At 41.0% G+C, this 18645-nt stretch overlaps 2 protein-coding genes across 6 annotated transcripts in view; one reads left to right on the forward strand and one right to left on the reverse strand.

The window, feature by feature from the left end:
• Positions 1 to 18645, forward strand: part of CDC40 (cell division cycle 40) — a 93110-nt gene that overhangs the window by 21688 nt on the left and 52777 nt on the right. The gene's annotated exons all lie outside the window — the stretch shown is intronic.
• WASF1 (WASP family member 1) overlaps positions 1 to 18645 on the reverse strand; it is a 49158-nt gene that overhangs the window by 16068 nt on the left and 14445 nt on the right. For 4 of the 5 annotated variants that reach the window (XM_083731307.1, XM_083731309.1, XM_083731308.1 and 1 more), the window contains 2 exons: positions 4587 to 4745; positions 238 to 372 (listed from right to left, as the gene is read on the reverse strand). In XM_083731307.1, the coding sequence (XP_083587433.1) occupies positions 238 to 372; positions 4587 to 4719 (268 nt within the window). In that variant the 5' untranslated portion in view covers positions 4720 to 4745. Of the gene's footprint in view, positions 1 to 237; positions 373 to 4586; positions 4746 to 10009; positions 10156 to 18645 lie in introns of all 5 variants that reach the window. The other variant, XM_083731310.1, reaches the window with a different exon arrangement.

Here is an 18645-nt window from a genome sequence, read left to right on the forward strand (position 1 = left end):
TAAGTGCTGCTACAATTCAGTAACATTTGGTAGGTCTTTGCTGAAGCCTCATAAGGCTCCATGAATCAGGAGATCCACAGGTTCAGACAACCCCCTGCCAATTTCTGTTAGAATCTCTCCCCCCAAAATATTTTTGTTGTTGTCTTTTGCATCTCACACCAGATATGCTCACTACTAATAGCAACTATGGCTGATATGATCCACAAGACCACAAATAACATTTGCATAAAAACTTACGTTCTTCTTCTTTTGGATCAAGCTGTGTAACACTGATAGATAAACGGTCCACACGTTCTTGCAAGGAGTTCACTCGGAAAGAAAAACTGTGTGCCTCATTGAAAAGCTCACCAAATATATCTTCTGCATATTTACCTGTAAAGAAAAGTTTTTAAAAGTTAGGGTTAAGAATTTCAACAAGCAGCTAAATTTGTTAAATTATTCTTTGATATAGGGCATTCTTACATAAGCCTGCCTCCCATAATTCTTTGCTCCTGTCTCCGTCACTTGGAGGAATTACCCAACCCAGTGGCTTCATTGTCCACCTTAGTAAATCTGTTTATTATCAAAATTTGCCAATTTAAGAAAGTTAAGACATTGCAATTCTCCTTAATAGAAGCTTGACCCTGTTCTTAGGAGTTCACATTTTTGTTTTATCATCCAGGATATGCCCTATTTCCCTTCTCAATCATTATTACCCGGTGTTCTCCCAGGTGCAACAAGACATCTGATGCTTTATTCCCACAGCAGAATTACAGTAATCAGTAGCACTCTAAAAATATGGAATGCACATAAGACAACCATGGAAGGAAGTGTTTAAATATGTATTTGCAAATGAAATAAAATGGATTCAATCACTACATGATTCAGTTTTGAATCTGGAGTGTTGCCAGTCTTCTGCTGTATCAAAATTAATGCAATTAAGTTTGCCAGAGCAGAGTTCCCAAAATAAGAAAGTGGCGCAGGTCTGTAATGGTTGCTTGCACAGCATTTTGTTATATTTTTAAACACTGAATGCCATGCAACCTGAAATGCAACTATCTTGGCCAAGCATTCAGTGTTTTCCTATGGTCTCAATCACCAATGTTTTACAAACATTTTGATAGAAATCTTTTTCTTTATTATTTAAAATGCACATATATGTAATTATAAACCTGGAAAAGATACAATAATATATTTCAAAATGTCACTTCTTGTTTATTTGCCTGAAGAATTTCACTGGGACTTACAGTTCTCTCCCAACAGGCTTTATATTTAAAGCCTGCTACATCCCATGGTTTCATGCAATATAAAAGCTAATTCCGGTAACTGAATGGCTCATAGCTTACACAAAAAATTGTACTTCCTTATGAGTTCAAAAAATCCCTTGATCTTTCCCATCATTATTGAGATAATTGTGACTAGGCTTACCAGAGAGCTTGTCCTCTATAAAATCTCAAATCCTGCAATCCCACTTTATCCTCAAATGCTCACCTTGTAGTATTTTAAGATACAAAACCATATAATGCATTGAAATATACCTGCACATATACTGAACTTCTCAGCCACTGAAACTTGACAGTCCACCAGAGGAACAAAGTTAATGTTTGAAGAAAATGCTCATGCTCCCATTCTGACAATCTTTCAGGGGGATAGTTCATAACTGGTATGGTGGTAGTGTATTAAACACTAGGCCTGCTGGTAATAAAACATCTATCATGTATGTCTTAATCATGGACAAGGGGCCAACCTAGTGGCCATGGAAGAGGACATTCTCTGCGGCAGCCTTTAAGCTGTGAAATTCTGTCTCCAGAGAAGTGTGCCTGGTGCCTTCATTGTACAGCTTTTGCTGTATGCTGAAGACACACCTCTTTATCCTGGCCTTTGACAGCTAAGATATATATTTAAGACACACCCTATTGAGATGTAAAATGTTGATTTTATTATTGAACTATTATATTGCTGTATGGCACCCATAGTGAAGGGGGAGCAATAAATCCTAGAAACAAATGGAAGTGCAATTGCTGTTAATACGTTTTCATGTGCTTGCTTTCGCTACTCAGAATGATATATAGATGGAACCACTAGTGGCTAAAAGCTAGATCTTATCCAGGCCACAGCTACAGTCTCAGTGGTATTTGGCAAAACTCTTAACTAGCAGAAGAATCTGGAATTTGATATTATCTCTGTACACCTGAAACTCCAGTGATCACCTAATTTAAGACATGATACTCAATGTGGTAATGCAGGGAACAGGGCAGCAGCTTACTGAATAATCCATGTAAGTGGTAGATTTCTTATGCATGTGCTGGTTATCATCTCTCCCAACTTGTAGAGAACTGAATTAAAGTAGTCACTTTAAAAACAAAACAAAACCATACACACATACACAACTTTTAATTAGTGAGAAACACATGACCGAGCCTTCCCCTAATCTAATACTCAGTGTAATACTCCAGTATAAAAACACCAGATAAGCATATTTGAAAAAAGAGACGTATATTCATTTTTTAACTGAAGTCATAATGAACTTCTGGGTCAAGGATCCTGAAGAAGCTGAAGACTTTAATTTATTAGAGAAGCTATGCACATGCTATAGCTCTGCGCTGCTCTCCTTAGGATGCATTTGGCTGACACAGGATGGAAAATGATAATGTCAGTGGTTAAAATGTACTAGAAATAGTTGCAGTTCAGGCCAGTACTGCACACACCATATTCCATCTGATAGCCTTTTGAAGTGGTTACACTTCAGAGGGAAAAACAATACATTTCAGTAAGATTGCTGTAGGGTTCTAAAGTATTACTTCATTTAAAATTAATATAGAAAAGGGGGGAAGCTTTATTGTTTCCTTTTTTCACTTCTGCTACATACATAAAGCAAAGTGTAGTTCAGGGCAATTAACCTACAGCTATGTTTTAAAAAATATTCTTATTTTGGGAATGAATAAACAAGTTTTTATGACCATACTTTAGACCATAGGTCACAAGTGAAAATATGAAATCTGTGGTATGAAATATGAAATCAGCTTCAATTTTCTACAGGTAAGACTGTAATATTATTTCAGCTTTGCCAAACTGGTTAAATAGAGCCATAGTGTCTTTGTTTTTTGCAAAAGATCAGTACAAAAACTGAAATATATAAATGATCAATCATTAAATGTGCTACTAGGAAAGGTCATATAGACTACTTCCAGTACCCCTAAGGTTTATGACAAAATACTTAAGACAGGATTGGAGAACCACTTTTGTCCAATGGACTGGATAAAAAAGTGGCCAACCCACATCTGTCAATTATCTGATGTCATATGACACCAGGTGGCTCCGATTCCATGTAAAAACAGTAGGCCAGGGCTGCTAAGAAACAACTGGGAGCAAACTCTCAAGGCATCTGATTGTCCTCTGCAGGTGTAACTTTAGTCATCCTGCACCTGATGTCATATGATATAAAGTGAGTGACGGTTGGGCATGGCCACCCAAAATGGCATGGCCCATGGACTGGAGGTTTCTACTGCCTACTTAATATAAGCATAATAGACTAGAACAGTACTCATGCAAACACATAAAACATTCCAAAATACTATTATCTATAGTCTTCATATTTACACAATCTGTGTTTTGCAAATATTTTGTAGTTTATGCTTATTTATACATTGTTATTTTTCAATTATGTTTTTGAGGACCCTTTTTGAGTTGAAAAGTGGTTCTGAATTTTACCATTAATAATATCCCATATCCCCCCCCCTTCTCTGAACACTAAATCAGTGGTTTGTTTCTTGTTTACTCTAATTTAAACATATGCAACTACCTGTTTTCCTGCTTTTCCTCTTTATTCAGGATGTCATGGGAGCGGGCTCTACCATTAACCTTTCCCCAGGCTGGAATATAAACCTTCTCTCCTTAAAATTGTGTGGCGCTACCAATCTTCTGCTTTAGGTTACCAGTCTCAAAAGTCAATCGTTCTTTTGTTAAATCAGTCGAGTCCCTTTAACTTTGGTTAGGTTAACACTATTAGCCTACTGAGCAGGAGCCTTATTACATCTATGTTTTGCATGGCAACTGCACATGTTGGCTACTAACATTCACTAACAATTGTCATTGTGCTTCATAAGTAGTACAACTGACAGAAATGTGTACAGAACTAAAATCTAGATTTTAAAAAAACCAAAACCAAAAAGCAAATGAAGAGTGAAAATTACTGAAAGGCAGAAGGACATAAAAGGGGCCTCTCCAACAGAGAAATGTTCATATACATGGCAGTTGTATTATCCCAATATTATCCTCAAAATAGCGGGTCAGACACATACCAAGTTGGCAGAGTACAGAGAGAAATTTCTGCCTGAGTTCTATAGTCCTTATATAAACTTTGTAAAACTGCCAGTTCAGTTCTTTTAAGACCATTAAAGTCAACAATAAAACTACACATCATACATTTTGTTAAATGCACAATTGATGGGGACATAGAACATTTTGGAATGATTCAAAAAAGATGGGATGAACATTATGAATTAATTGTTTTGAAGAGAGTAATTTTATTTTGTTTAACTATAAAATGCAGCTGTATTACACATTAGCTCAAAATGCACTGTCCCTTAATATACCGGGGTACTTACTTAGACTGCTTAGTTGTCTGATTATATTTGCCAAGGAAATATTTGTAACACATTCCAGTTCATTCTTGATGCCTCGTGGTAGTGCTGTATGACAAAGATACCTAGGGTCTATGTTTCTTTTAACCAGTGGCATCCTGAGATATCGATGACACAGCACACCTAGGAAAAGACAGGAGATAAATTACAACATGGTTTAATTACCAAGATCATTGCTCACTTATTGATAATGGGAAAATTAGACATTATATACATTCTTTACAGTAATGTAAAGTCAAGAGAACTACAAGATGGTTTTTCTTTCAACTGCTGTTCATTTTGAATTTCCTTTACTTGAGAATGCTACAAATGTAGTTTCTTAAGAAAATGAACAGTATGACCTTTGCATGCCCACTATGTACAATGGGGCTTACTTTCAGGTAACACAGGATTAACAATAAAGAATTAACAACTGGAGAAACTATTTGTAAATGGTTTTCGTTGCATTATGTTTTAGTTAATATATAACTACAAAAGCAAGCACAAAAATTAATGATTTTCATCCAGAATTTGAATGAAATTCAAATCAAGAGTCTTCAAAACTAGGATGTTGTAAACATTCCATTGTCCTTCTTGATCCCTCATCCCGCAACCAACACCAGAGGTGACCACTGAAAGCAAGGGTACCTTTGGTAAAAGTACATTCATAATACTGCTTACTCCACGTCTAATGTGCTCCCACTGCTACATTCATCATAATTATCATTTATTATTATTATTATTATTATTATTATTATTATTATCTGGCAGGGTTTCCCCAGTCACTCTGGGTGGCTTCCAGCAAAATATTAAAATACAATAATTCATCAAATATTAAAAGCTTCCCTAAACCCCTGAAGGGTTACCTTCAGATGTCAGATAGTTGTTTATTTCCTTCACATCTGATGGGAGGGTGTTCCACAGGGCGGGTACCACTACCGAGAAGGCCCTCTGCCTGGTTCCCTGTAACTTGGCTTCTCAAAGTGAGGGAACCGCCAGAAGGCCCTCGGCGCTGGAGCTCAGTGTCTGGGCAGAACGACGGGGGTGGAGATGCTCCTTCAGGTATGCTGGGCCGACTTTAGCTACAGTCCATACCAACCCTATGATTTCTTGACAAATATTTCTCTTTGATGTGCTTTATCCTCAAATCTGCTCCAATCTAATTAGAAAACTGGATGCAGAGTAAGCAGTAATATGAACATACCCTAAGTTTTGCTATGTTAATTCTGCCTAGTGTCGGATCAATTACACCGATATTCTGATGTAGTATTGACTGTACAGTTTTCCACACCAGAAGGGGGTGGAATGGTCTTACGTACAACGGTTTGTACGTAAAATTTGCTTATTTTATTTTAATGAACTTGTTTATACAAAATGAATACAAAATGATCCAGAACACAACCCCCATGCAAATGGGGAGTTGCCTGTATAAAAATACTAATTTTAAATTCATTCAACTTAGTTTACATTCCACTTAATTTTTATCAGTGTTTCTTTTAAAGAGATACTGTCACTGTATGTTCTGTCTCTTTAACATGTATACTTTTAGAGAAATTACATATATATTATTTTTTCTCATATTTGTGCGTATGAATCTAACTAAAACCTTCTTCCATTTTAGCTGCATTGTGGACTAGATGAAGTTTTGAAATTGACAGTAAGAGCAGCCCTGTCTAGAAGCATTACACTAGTCAATCTGTGAAGCTACCCAAGGCATGGATGATGGTGGCTAGGTCACTAAATAATGTGCTTTTTATGACATTAAAAACAAATATATATTTTTTTAGTGTTCTGTCTCAAGGTAGGGAAAGCAAGAATAGCCCTAAAAATATATTGAACACATTAAAAACTACAACATGTCTAGCCACATTTCTTGTCTATTTTATTCATTGATTTAAAAATTGTTAACTCTCCTTTCAGAACACATTGCTCTCACTGTGTGGCTTACAAGACTCAGTATAATAGTAACAAATACACTTTCAAATTTCTGACAGTGTTGATGTTTTTGTATTCTTCAAAAACATACCTGTTCCACAATCCAGCTATGGCTAAGCATATTTAACTCCATTTATTTTAATGGGAAATTTAAGTAAATGCACAGCTATCTCCCACTGAAATCAATGGGGACTTGTGCTTAACCTTAGGGTGAGTTAAACACATAAAAAAATGCATTGAAGTGCATCTATTAGTATACAGGCTGATTTTTGTTCCCATTATATGCACTCCCCAAAATAAAAATTAATGTAATTTAGTATAAAATTGCTTTTTTTTTTAGTCCTATTTTTCCCCAAAATGATTTCACTTTGAGCTTACTCATTATCTCTCCACTGCTGCTACGTATAGCATACAGCCACAAAAGCTCTATGGCTGATCACAACAGCTCTTTGTATTCTTGACAGCCATAGGCAACCAATCCCTTTTTAAAGCTAAAAATGTGAATAGTTTAAACAAACTGTATCTTCTAAGGATATAATTACATCATTAATAAATTATAATTTTTAAAGTTCTGTAAAGGCTTTCCTTCTCAAAAATCTACTTTTTATGAACACTGCTTGGGTACAGTTGGAATCTCAAATCTATTTCCACTACTTAAGGATAACTTGCTTTTCAAATTCAGAAAACAGCTGAATAATCTGAGTTTAAATAAAATGCACACCAATTTATGTTAAAGGTAGTCTATAATATATTTCAACTTCAAAAAGTCCCCTATTTCCTATAACTAGCAAAATGCAGTATAGTACTGTACATTTATTTTACACCTAAACTTTAACAGCTAAAACAGGGATGCACAAATTCACTCTGCTATTAAAAACAAAAAAACTGCAGTTCAACCTCTACTGTAATGTTAACTTCACAATTAGTCATCAGTGGCAGAATTCTAAATACACAGAAAGCACAGACGGGCTAGTCAATCACAGAGCTGTGATTCCATTAATCATACTGAACACCTCCTGTCATTCTGATGCTACAGAATGGACCGCCGGCCCTTACACAAAAGAACTGGAATTCAACACACAGTGTCTTCCCTTAATAGTGCTGCCTTTTCAAAGAGACAGTCACCCTAGTGCTTGCAATTCCCCCTCTTCTTCAGAAATGTGAAGGTTGTTTTTTTAAAAATGGAGAAGGATATATTTGGTGATGAACCATAACTCCTAAATTCTAGGCTAGGGCATACAGGCAACAAGAAGCGATGTTTGGGGCGGGGGGATAAATGTGTGCAGCTCATACTGAAGATCCAAGTTGGAAATTGGAAGCTAATGAAATAATAAATCATGTCAGACAAAATGAAATCTATTGTTCAAAGGTCTGTCACTAGGAACCTTCATATCCTATATGACTTAATTTGCTAATTATTCAAAGAGTGATGTATACTTAATTAAGATTCATTTGAAAAATTATTATAGAATTTAAAAAATTACTTTATTTATGCTATTCTCTTATATAAAAAACTGCCTAACATTCCTTAAGATCACAGGAAATCAGTTGTTCAGAAATTAGTACTATCCAGTGCTATGTAATTTAAGTCCATTAATTCTAATGGGCCTACTCTGAGTATAACCAACACTGGATATCACCCAAGAAATTTTCAGCTTCCTAAATATATTTATCAAGTTTTATATTTTATAACTCCAATTAACAACTGCTTTTTTAAGTGATAAATGTTAAAAATGTTTTAGATATAAGAAATTACTGAGTTGGAAAGGATCTCAAAGGTAATCTAGGTGAAGCCTCTGCTGATACAAGAAATCCATTACTACTACTACAGTGATCAACTTGTTATCACTCTCCAAGGGCTGATTTATGACTACTGTGTGGTGAGGGGATCTAGAGTCTGAAAATGTGGAAGTACATTTTAACTTATTTTAATTGTATTGTTTATTCATTGTTTTAGACTGTACATGCTTTGTGGTAGAATTACTTCCTTTAATTGTGTACAGAGCCATATATGTTAATGGTGCTATGTAAATAAATGTGAATACAGTAATGCTAAATTAATGAAAGAGGTACTGATTGGCAACAGAACATGGAACTGCAGCCAAACCAAGGACAGTGATCTTCCCAGCTGTTCTCAGAATACCGGTATATCCTATACAGATATATTTTTGGCAGGGTTAAAATCTTCTACTGAAAATCAAAATGTGCCCTAGAGAGTCCATGGCTGGGTTGTGCAGAAGGGTCTGCAATTTAATTTAAAAGGTTAGCAATATGTAAAGTAGCATTCTTTTATCAAATTAAAATCCTGAGCTCCATTGTTGAGAAATATTGCTATCCTACTTCAGGTTTGTACTCACAGTACACCTTTAGCTATACAAGTTATTATTAATTTTCAGAATGTGATGAAATGTTAAGTAAATTATATTTAAATCAATTTTTTCAAACTAAATGAAGTATTTGCGCTTTTGAGAGTACCATTTTACAATAAAATTTCTTTGCAACCTAAGGAGTTGAAAAACTGCTACCACGTAGTCATATATAGCATCCCATTAGGTTGCAATGTGCTTGTTTTTGATTCAAAACACTAATATCATGTGGCACTACTGCCATAGCAATAAGTCCCATATTTATCATTCTGACATTACAATGAATAGCACAGTCATTCAGTTGAAATTCTGACTATTGCAATAACACAAACACTTGAATAAGTGTGGTTTCTATTCTGCAATGCAAATTCTGAATATGGAAGTAAAGACTTGCAACAAAATGCTGCACTGTAACACCAGCCCCTAAGAGGTGTTTCCCCACAAAGACCTTGAACAGCAAAATAGTTGTCTGTTTCAGGTGGTGGTCTCAGCTGGGTGAGGTTTGAGCTCAAGCAGGACGAGAGTGCTAAGCACAAATTTACAAGGAAAAGTCAAGCAAGTCCAAATTCAACTTCTAGTCAGACAATATCAAGCATGAAAAAATTCAGGTTCAGATAAAAAAAGAGCAAAGCAGAAGTCAGGTTCTAATAAGGCAAAGTCCAAGCAAATCAGTAAATGTCTTGGATAGTTCTGTGCAAGGTTTGCTGAACAGCAAACCAAGATTTAGCATTAGATGAAGCTGCAGGACTACCTCCACCTCTAGTAAATGAAGTCTCATCAGTTAAAGAGACTTCATCAAGATCACTACCTGTTGACTCAAACAGTGCTGGTTCTGTTGGAGCTTCAGGCCTGGAATCCAAAGACTGCAAAATGGCTTCCTCAGGTTCCAGCTGTGCTGCAGGAAAAAAACATAGGGCCAGTTCTGAGGGGAAACCCCTTCTATACCTCTGAATCCCCAGCTTTGTCCACTGAAGACAAATGGGATCATAGGATCATGACAAGTAAGTGCTTTGTAGAATGATTTGACTCTTGCAGAGGATGAGGAGTGGAAAAGGAAAAAGCAACACCTTTACTGAAACCTTACCCTGCTGTTCTATACAGTCATACCTCGAGTTGAATGTGCTTTGGGTTGAGCGCATTTGAGTTGCGCTCCGCGGCAACTAAGTCTTACTCAGACTTAAGCTGTTTGGAACCTTTTTCATCTTCATTTTACTGCCAGCAGATGGAGACTTGTTTGCTGTAATTTCTGGAAACTGTGGATAGAACATTCACCTATTTGTAAAGCTAAGAGTCTGTGATGTATTCTAGCTGAAGTATTTTCATGAGGAATGTTTGTTTAAAGATGGATTTGGCCAGATGCTAATTTAACAAAGTTTTAATGTTCGTGAAGCAACCGCCACTGTACTAACTCTGCTATGACCGAGTGAAGTATGTCTCTTCCAAACTTCTCTCACCAAAAGTTTTCAGCTCTACCCTAGCAAGGAAACTACAAGAACCACCGTAACTAAAAAAAAAAAAAAAACAAACTGGACTAAATCCCAACTTTGGAGAAGGAATAATCCCCTCACCCTCACCAATACAGTTCCACACAATACAAACCTAGCTAGCGGAAGTCAGTTTTGAATCATACATAGGCATAGCTTTTAGATAAGGCTCTGTGGAGATTCAAATTTCAGCATTCAGTTCAGTTTAAAACCAGGTAAAACCTAGTTAGTTTTCTTTTTTTTTAAATGAATCCTCAACAGAGCATCAATGACCAGTTACTCACTGTCCACATACCTCTTGGTCAACATCCATGGTCCACACCTCACTTCCTAAATCCCCCCACCCTTTCAAATTCCTAATCCCTGGAAGTTGAGTCAGACCACCTGATATCATTGGCTTCAGCAGCAGCTAAGGGTAGCTAGCCCAGCGACTAAGCCAGCTCCATAAACTAGAGGGAGCTCCAACTGATACAGTGTCTTGGCCCCAGAAACAAAGGATCAAGCTAACAGAAAAGTTAAGCAGCTGAGTACGGCAACAGGGTGAGGAGGCCTCTGCCCCTCCACTGTTTGATCTAAGAAATGCCAAGCTCTCAAATAAAGTAACACAATAAATTACAAAAACTGATATGAAGGTAGAAAATCACCAGAAGGGTGAGGAATTTCCAATGTATTGCACAGTTTGCAACATGTATAAACTATTTACCTGCTAGACAGAAGTCATGGGTGTGCCCTCATTCCACTGAGCTTCTAGCTCTTAGGAACAAGTTTGTTGCCTTGAGGCCAAGGTAGGCATATAGCTTTTTCATTGACCCAGAAGCAATAGCACCAGTTCTTAAACTCTTCCTCCTTCAAAGTAGCCAATTGGAACCAGACAGATTTACAAGACAGTATAGTTATTTGGAATCTAATAGGATTGCTGGTCCATTACTGATAAGGTTTATTCCCTCCCCCCTTCCCTGTTGTTAATTATGTCTGCTGCTACTGCTTAGGAATGTTTCTGGAACCAGCCCTGCTGCCCGAGGCAATTTTAGGCTAGTGTAACTGGTTCGGCTGCACTGGACACTGGTGCCACAGGGGACGTGTCAACAGTGATGTAGAACGGAGCAAGAGAGGTAGGTGGGGGTGATGCTGAATTTTAGCATTCCAGAAAGAGCTGCTGAAATTTGACAGCCCAACATCCGCCACTGCGGCTGTTACTAGGAACAAATCTAGTACCACTGAATTACATAGTATATATGACAATGTTAAGAAGCACTATAGGTAGGTTTTGATTTTCACACCAATATTTTGTACATATATTTGCAACCTCAAAAAACTGAGAACTTTAGTATGCTCCACATATATGAAAAATTAAGATTCTTCAGCTTCTCAAGATTGGGAAGTGGGGGAAGAAACTGAGATGTTCTTGTTTGGATTTCTGCAATGCACTCTACGTAGAGCTACCTTTGAAGGTTACTCAGAAACTACAATTAATCCAGAATGTGGCTGCTAGACTGGTGACTGAGAGGGGCTGCCAGGAGCACATACCACCAGTCCTAAAATATATATATACATTGGCTCCAGTACATTTCTGAGCACAATTCAAAGTGCTGGTGTTGACCTTTAAAGCCCTAAACAGTTTGGCCCTATATACCTGAGGACAGTGTCAGAAACTCAGGTATATAACCTAGACACCAAATGGCTCCTTAAAAGGAGTTACAGTTGTCAAAACAGAATGTCTAGTTGCCATTTTGGGGCAAGATGGCTCTAAAGTCGTATTTTTCATATGACAGACTGATTATGATTGATTCTCAGTTAAATATCTGGTTAGTTCAGATGACAACCTTGAGCTAGGTTAAGAGCTTTCAGACCTTAAAGAAAAAATCCATGGAGAATCCACATATATATTGGCATATTCTGACCTCTTTTTCTTAATGGTGACTGCTTCTGCTTAGGCTGCACAGAAAAAGCATTTTGGTTCCAGAAATTCATTCTAATTATGCAGATAAAATATAACTGATAGAATTCTACAAGATGGGGTATTAGCGTGTTAAAACGGTCCAGGTCAAATGATCCGTAGGCATGCACCTCCAGATGGTAGAGATGTCAGGCGCCATCCTGGCACCCAGGCATCTTCACTTGGTTGTAAGTAGTCAAAAGCCAGGTGCAAACACATCTAAAGGAGTGCTTCCACCATCATCATTCAGTCCTGACACTGAGGCCCAGCTCTGAGGAACTTTTGGCAGTTCCCTCATTGCGAGAAGTTACAAGAACCAGGCAGTGGGCCTTCTTGGTAGTTGCACCTGTCCTGTGAAACGCCCTCCCATCAGATGTCAAAAATTCAAACAATTATATGACTTTTCATAGACATCTGAAGGCAGCCCTGTTTTGGGAAGCTTTTAATAATTGTCAGATGGGTGGGGCTAAATAAATAAATAATGTGGGGTATTTTCCCGTAAGAAGCATGAGGGCCACCCTCTCCTCAGCAGCTGGCATGGCTGGACACCTGTCAGGGGCCTCATCCCAACATACAAACTGAACCACTGCCAACCGCAACCCTCAAAATTAGACCTAGGTGCCACCATTTTTGTTTATCCTTGTGCGCATGCTTTAACAGCACAATTACACAACCCAATCTTAGCCCTTTTTCTCCTCTTCCTGTTTCTCTTTTGCCTCATGGTGCAACTAAAAAAGACTCCAGTTCCTGTAGCACTGGCAGAAAAAAGAATCAACCATTTCTGTCTCCCTCCCCTAGGAATCACTCCCATTTCCATTTGGGATCAGTGTTGGGGTAGTATGCGGGAACAAGTGAAAGACCAGACTTGAAGGACAATGCTTCACTTTCTAGCCACTTTCCTTTCTCTCCCCTGCTTCCCCCACGCCTACTGCTCCAATATGAACTTAGACTCTGTGGCTGTAATAGTATTGAGGGATGAACCTTGTTGTGACGTGGGGTTTGTGATTTCAGCTCTCTTGACATAATATGCTGGAGACAGTTCTCTAGTAACACTTCTTTATTAAAGCAAACAAGACTGAGACTTGAGGAGGGGAGAGCTACATTTATAGGGACAGGGAACAAGCTAGAAAGGATACATTTTGGAGGGAATAATATCAGGCAATCACAGTCCTGCCTTTTGGGGGAAACCAATAAGACAGAGGATCCAAATACAGCAGCTTAAATGAACCAATAGTAGCTGTACCCTCTGGAACCAAAAGGCAGTTACTTTACCCTAATGCAATACAGACAATAATAATACAGATATAAAATCTTTGACTCAATACACAACACCCCTCCCCCCCTAGTGAGCACAGCAGACGTAATCTCTCAGGTACTGTGGGGTCCTACAACTTCTACTTGATCTCCTGACAACAGGTGTTGCCGGTTCTGGATTGGGTGTCACCTGTGGTAGGGGGGCTGCTATAGGGGTTTCGTCAGGAACAGATAGAGTCCCAGACATCTCAGGGTCCCCTACCTGTACCTCGTCATCCTGAGGACCAGCAGACCCTGGTTCATTTGCTGAGGCCCCTGGTGACTGCGCCTCTGGGCCATTTTCACCCTGGTCTTGCAGCTCTGCGTCGTTAGCCAGGGATGAATTATCAGACTCCTCTCTGCTGAGCGCCCGGCGCCTCAGCTGATCTATATGTCTCTTCCAAACTTGCCCATTTTCCAAGGTCACATAATAGGACACAGGTCCTCTAGCCCGGGTGACCACACCAGCCACCCACCGCGAACCTCGTGAATAGTTCCTCACCCAGACCAGATCTTCAGGGGCGAGATACCTTGTTGTGTCAGTCTCAGCCTGGGGGGTTGCTCTTGCATTACGGTTTGGCATTTTATCCGGGTGGACATAATCCAGCACCGTTACCAGTCTTCTACCCAAGAGCAGCTCAGCTGGCAACTTGCCCGTTGCAGTACACAGCGTCGCTTGCTGCAAAAATAACATTCGCGCGATGCGAGCTGACCAGTTACCCTCCATTAAGCGCGCAATGGATTCTTTGGCTGTTCTTACCATGCGCTCCGCCTGCCCATTGGAGGATGGGTGAAAGGGCGCGGATGTGACCCCTCTTATGAAGTTATCAGCCAAGAATGCCCTGAATTCTTGGGATACAAAAGCTGCCCCATTATCTGATACAATGGTCTCAGGTAACCCGTGGGTTGCAAACAGCTGCCTCAACACCTTGATTACGGCAGCTGATGCCATGCTAGGGACCATCGCCACTTCTAACCATTTGGAATATGCATCGACGATAACCAAAAAGACCTTCCCCTGGAATGGCCCAGCAAAATCTAAGTGCAGCCGGCTCCAGGGAGATCTGGACTGCTCCCACCAGTGAACTGGTGCTCTGGCCACTTCTGGCCGCACCTCTTGGCATGCCTTGCATGTTCGTACCCATTGTTCTATGTTCTGGTCCATTCCAGGCCACCAAACATAACATCGGGCTAGCGACTTCATCCTGACCATTCCCGGGTGTCCCATGTGAAGCGTCTCAAGAACCCTGTTTCTCAGTGGTGCTGGGATGATTACCCTATCTCCACAGGAGACAACCCTTATGCATGGACAACTCGTGCTGCCTTGTCGCATAAGGCCTGAATTTGTCTTCATGCGGACCACCTGGCCACCCCCTCCCCACCCAAGTGAGCACACGGGAGAGAACAGCATCTTTCCTCGTTTTCTCAGCTATATCAGTAGCCGTTACAGGAGCCCCCGGAAGTGTTTCCAGCATCATTATGTGCTCCGCTGGAGCAGGATCCTCATTGCTCCCGCCAGGAAGGGGCAATCGACTCAGCGCATCAGCGTGGCACAACTGCTTCCCCGGCACATGGGTCAAGGTGTACTGGAACCCGTTCAGGAATATAGACCAACGCAACATTCTGGGGGAGAGAATTTGTGGCGTTTGTTTGTTCGGGTTGAACAACCCTAACAGTGGTTTGTGGTCCGTTTCAATGGAGAAATGGCGACCGTACACATAATCATGGAACTTTTTGATTCCTGCCACAATTGCAAGTGCCTCTTTGTCAATTTGAGCATAGTTGCGCTCCGTGGCCGACAACGTACGGGAATAGAAAGAGATGGGCTTTTCCGACCCATCCGGTTCCCTATGACTCAGCACCGCCCCCAGACCGTATTGAGAGGCATCACATGCCAGGACCAGCGGCTTTGACTCATCATAATGAGCAAGGACGCTCCTGCTACTCAGCATTCCTCGCAAGGAGTCAAAAGCCTTCTGCTGCTCCTGCCCCCATCGCCACACATTCTTTTTCTGCAACACTCTAAGTAATAGTTCAGCTACCGAAGCTTTCTGGGGTAAGAACAAATGATGTGATACGACTGGAATGGGGTATGAGTTTCCCCTGAGTGCCTTATTGATAGTACATTTGTAATCAGCACAGATCCTGACTTCCCCATTTGCTTTAAGGGGCATGACGATTGGAGTCTCCCACTTAGCGGAGTCCACGGGTGAGAGAACTCCCTGCTTGACCAATTTATCCAGCTCTGCTTCGATCTTGGGTTGCAGTGCAAATGGCACTCGCCTTGGTTTGAGTCGGATTGGGGCCACCCCAGGGTCCAATTCGAAGTCAACTGGGGGCCCTTTATAACAACCCAGTTTTCCATTAAAGAGACCAGCAAATTCTTTGCATAATGCCTCACTCATCTCAGGGCAGGTTTGGATTGAACTAAGCCCTGATATACTCAGTCCCAGGGCGGGGAACCAGTCAGTGCCCAGGAGACTGGGGCGACTGCCCTTCGCAATCACCAGTTTGAGTACCGCCTGTTTGTCCCGGAACTGTACTCTCACGGCACACATTCTCATGACATGGATGCGGCCCGCTGAGTATGACTGCAAAGTTGCCGGGAAGGGCTCCAGAGGGGGCAACTTACCCCTGGGGAAGAATGTCCTCGCAGTCTGGTCCGACACGATAGTGAATCCAGATCCGGAGTCCACCTCCATGTCGCACAGCTGACCCTCAATCTTCACCTTGACGTGTGCCTTGCCTTGCGCTGGAAACTGCACAACCCTCCCGTTGATCTCCGTTACGTAGTGGCAGTCCTGTAGAACGTGGGTTGCTGTGGGCGGTCTGCGATGCTCCAGTCTAGGTGCTCCTGTCGCTCCCAACGCCGCCGATCTACAGACCCTGGCGATGTGACCTGTCTTCCCGCACGTCCAGCACATAGCATCCCGGAAACGACAACTCTTCCGCTCATGGTTTCCGCCACAACCAGGGCACCTGCCTCGGTGATCTTTGTGCACTGTGCAGGCCTGACGCACTGACTCGACCCCACGGACTGGGCTCTGGCTCGAAGTAGCCTCTAGCTCGTCCATGGCATGCGCAACTTCTATCTGTGGCTTAGGGGCCCTGCGACTGGCATCAAGCTCCTCTCTTTCATAATTCTCCGTGGCGGTGGCCTCCTTCAAGGCTGAAGCAAGGGTAACCTCTTCTTTAGCCACGATGCGTCTTCTGGCTTTCTTGCTGCTCAGACCACCGATAAAACGATCCAGGAGAGTCTCTTCCAGATCTTGGAAGTCACAGTGCTGAGCGAGCTTCCGCAGTTCAGCTAGAAATGCAGATACAGACTCCCCAGCACGCTGCTGCCTCTTAGGAAACTCCATCCGCCAGGCCATCTTGGTCTCAGTAGGCGCCAAATGGCTTGTTAGGCAGGCAAGAATATCTTTGAGAGATGTCTCACTTAGCTTCGCTGGAGCAAGCAATGCCTTGGCCAGCGTGAAGATCTCAGGCCCACAGTAGCACAGGAATGTGGCCCTTCTTTTGCTGGCATCGGTGATCCCTTGAGCCTCCGCGAAGAACTCGAAGCGTTCGACGTAGTCTTCCCACGTGTGGGGCTCTGATGGCTGGAAGGGCTCCAATACCCTTGGACTCTCCATTGTCCTGTGGGCAGGGTCGTCTTCTCAGCTGGCCAGTGAGTCTTGTTTTAGCTTCAATCCGGACTCTGAGGCAGGGCTGCGTTAACCGCTCCTCAGCATTCCGGATCCCATCCTCGTCGCCAGTTGTTGTGACGTGGGGTTTGTGATTTCAGCTCTCTTGACATAATATGCTGGAGACAGTTCTCTAGTAACACTTCTTTATTAAAGCAAACAAGACTGAGACTTGAGGAGGGGAGAGCTACATTTATAGGGACAGGGAACAAGCTAGAAAGGATACATTTTGGAGGGAACAATATCCGGCAATCACAGTCCTGCCTTTTGGAGGAAACCAATAAGACAGAGGATCCAAATACAGCAGCTTAAATGAACCAATAGTAGCTGTACCCTCTGGAACCAAAAGGCAGTTACTTTACCCTAATGCAATACAGACAATAATAATACAGATATAAAATCCTTTGACTCAATACACAACAAACCTGAACCCACCCTCTCTAGTGTCAGCCAGTAGTACAGTATGTAGGCTCAGGGAAGCAGCAGTAAGGGGACATGATACTATGGTAACAAAGGGCCTACAAATGACTGAAATCATTCCTGCACAGAAAAAGCAGTACTGTAGTCAACAGAGGTGGTAACTATGATATGCAAACTGAACATCAATATATGAAGAGCAGCAAAGATAAGGCTTCTGCATGAACAAAATCAAACAGTGAATGTGTGTTCCATGACCAACATAGTAGCTTGAGTAGCTTGTTGCTGCATGGCCAGAAATACATATTCTATGGCATAGAATTCAATATTCTTGTGAATAAAGGATACAGATGTCCATATCAGCAAAATGAATATGGCCACATTCAAAATTTCCACAGAAACATAAATATTACTCTACACATTATCTGTGCACAAAGAAGAATCCATTTTATTCCCCAGGGCTACAAATACCTTGTTCTTAAAGCTCCACACACTTCTGTAGGTAGCTTTACATATGCACATTTTCAGCGGTGCAGAGACCACAAACACAAAAATGGCTAAAGGAAGAATGTGGTATCTTCTGTATGGCTAAAAGAAGGATTGGGGCAAGTGTCCCAGATTTTTTTGCTGTTCTTAGCAGGGGAGCAGCAGTTATTTCTTTAACCAGAATTCAGAAAGCAAGATCTGTTATTTGTTGCTGGCAGTGAAAACTAAGGCTACCTTCAGAAAAACTGGCTCTATATCATGTATTATGATTTTGCATAATTTTTGTTTATTCTCTTATTTGTAGTATCTTTTACCTTCTTGTGACAAATTCTAGATGCCCTCTTCCCTGCATCATAAAAGCTTCTTTAATAGAAAATGCTTTCTTGTCTCTCTCCCCCATGCCTTCCAATAACAAGGAATAAAGCACGTGTTGTTATTACT

Source organism: Podarcis gaigeae (genome assembly GCF_964106915.1).
Source record: "Podarcis gaigeae genome assembly, chromosome: 3".
NCBI lineage: Eukaryota > Metazoa > Chordata > Lepidosauria > Squamata > Lacertidae > Podarcis > Podarcis gaigeae.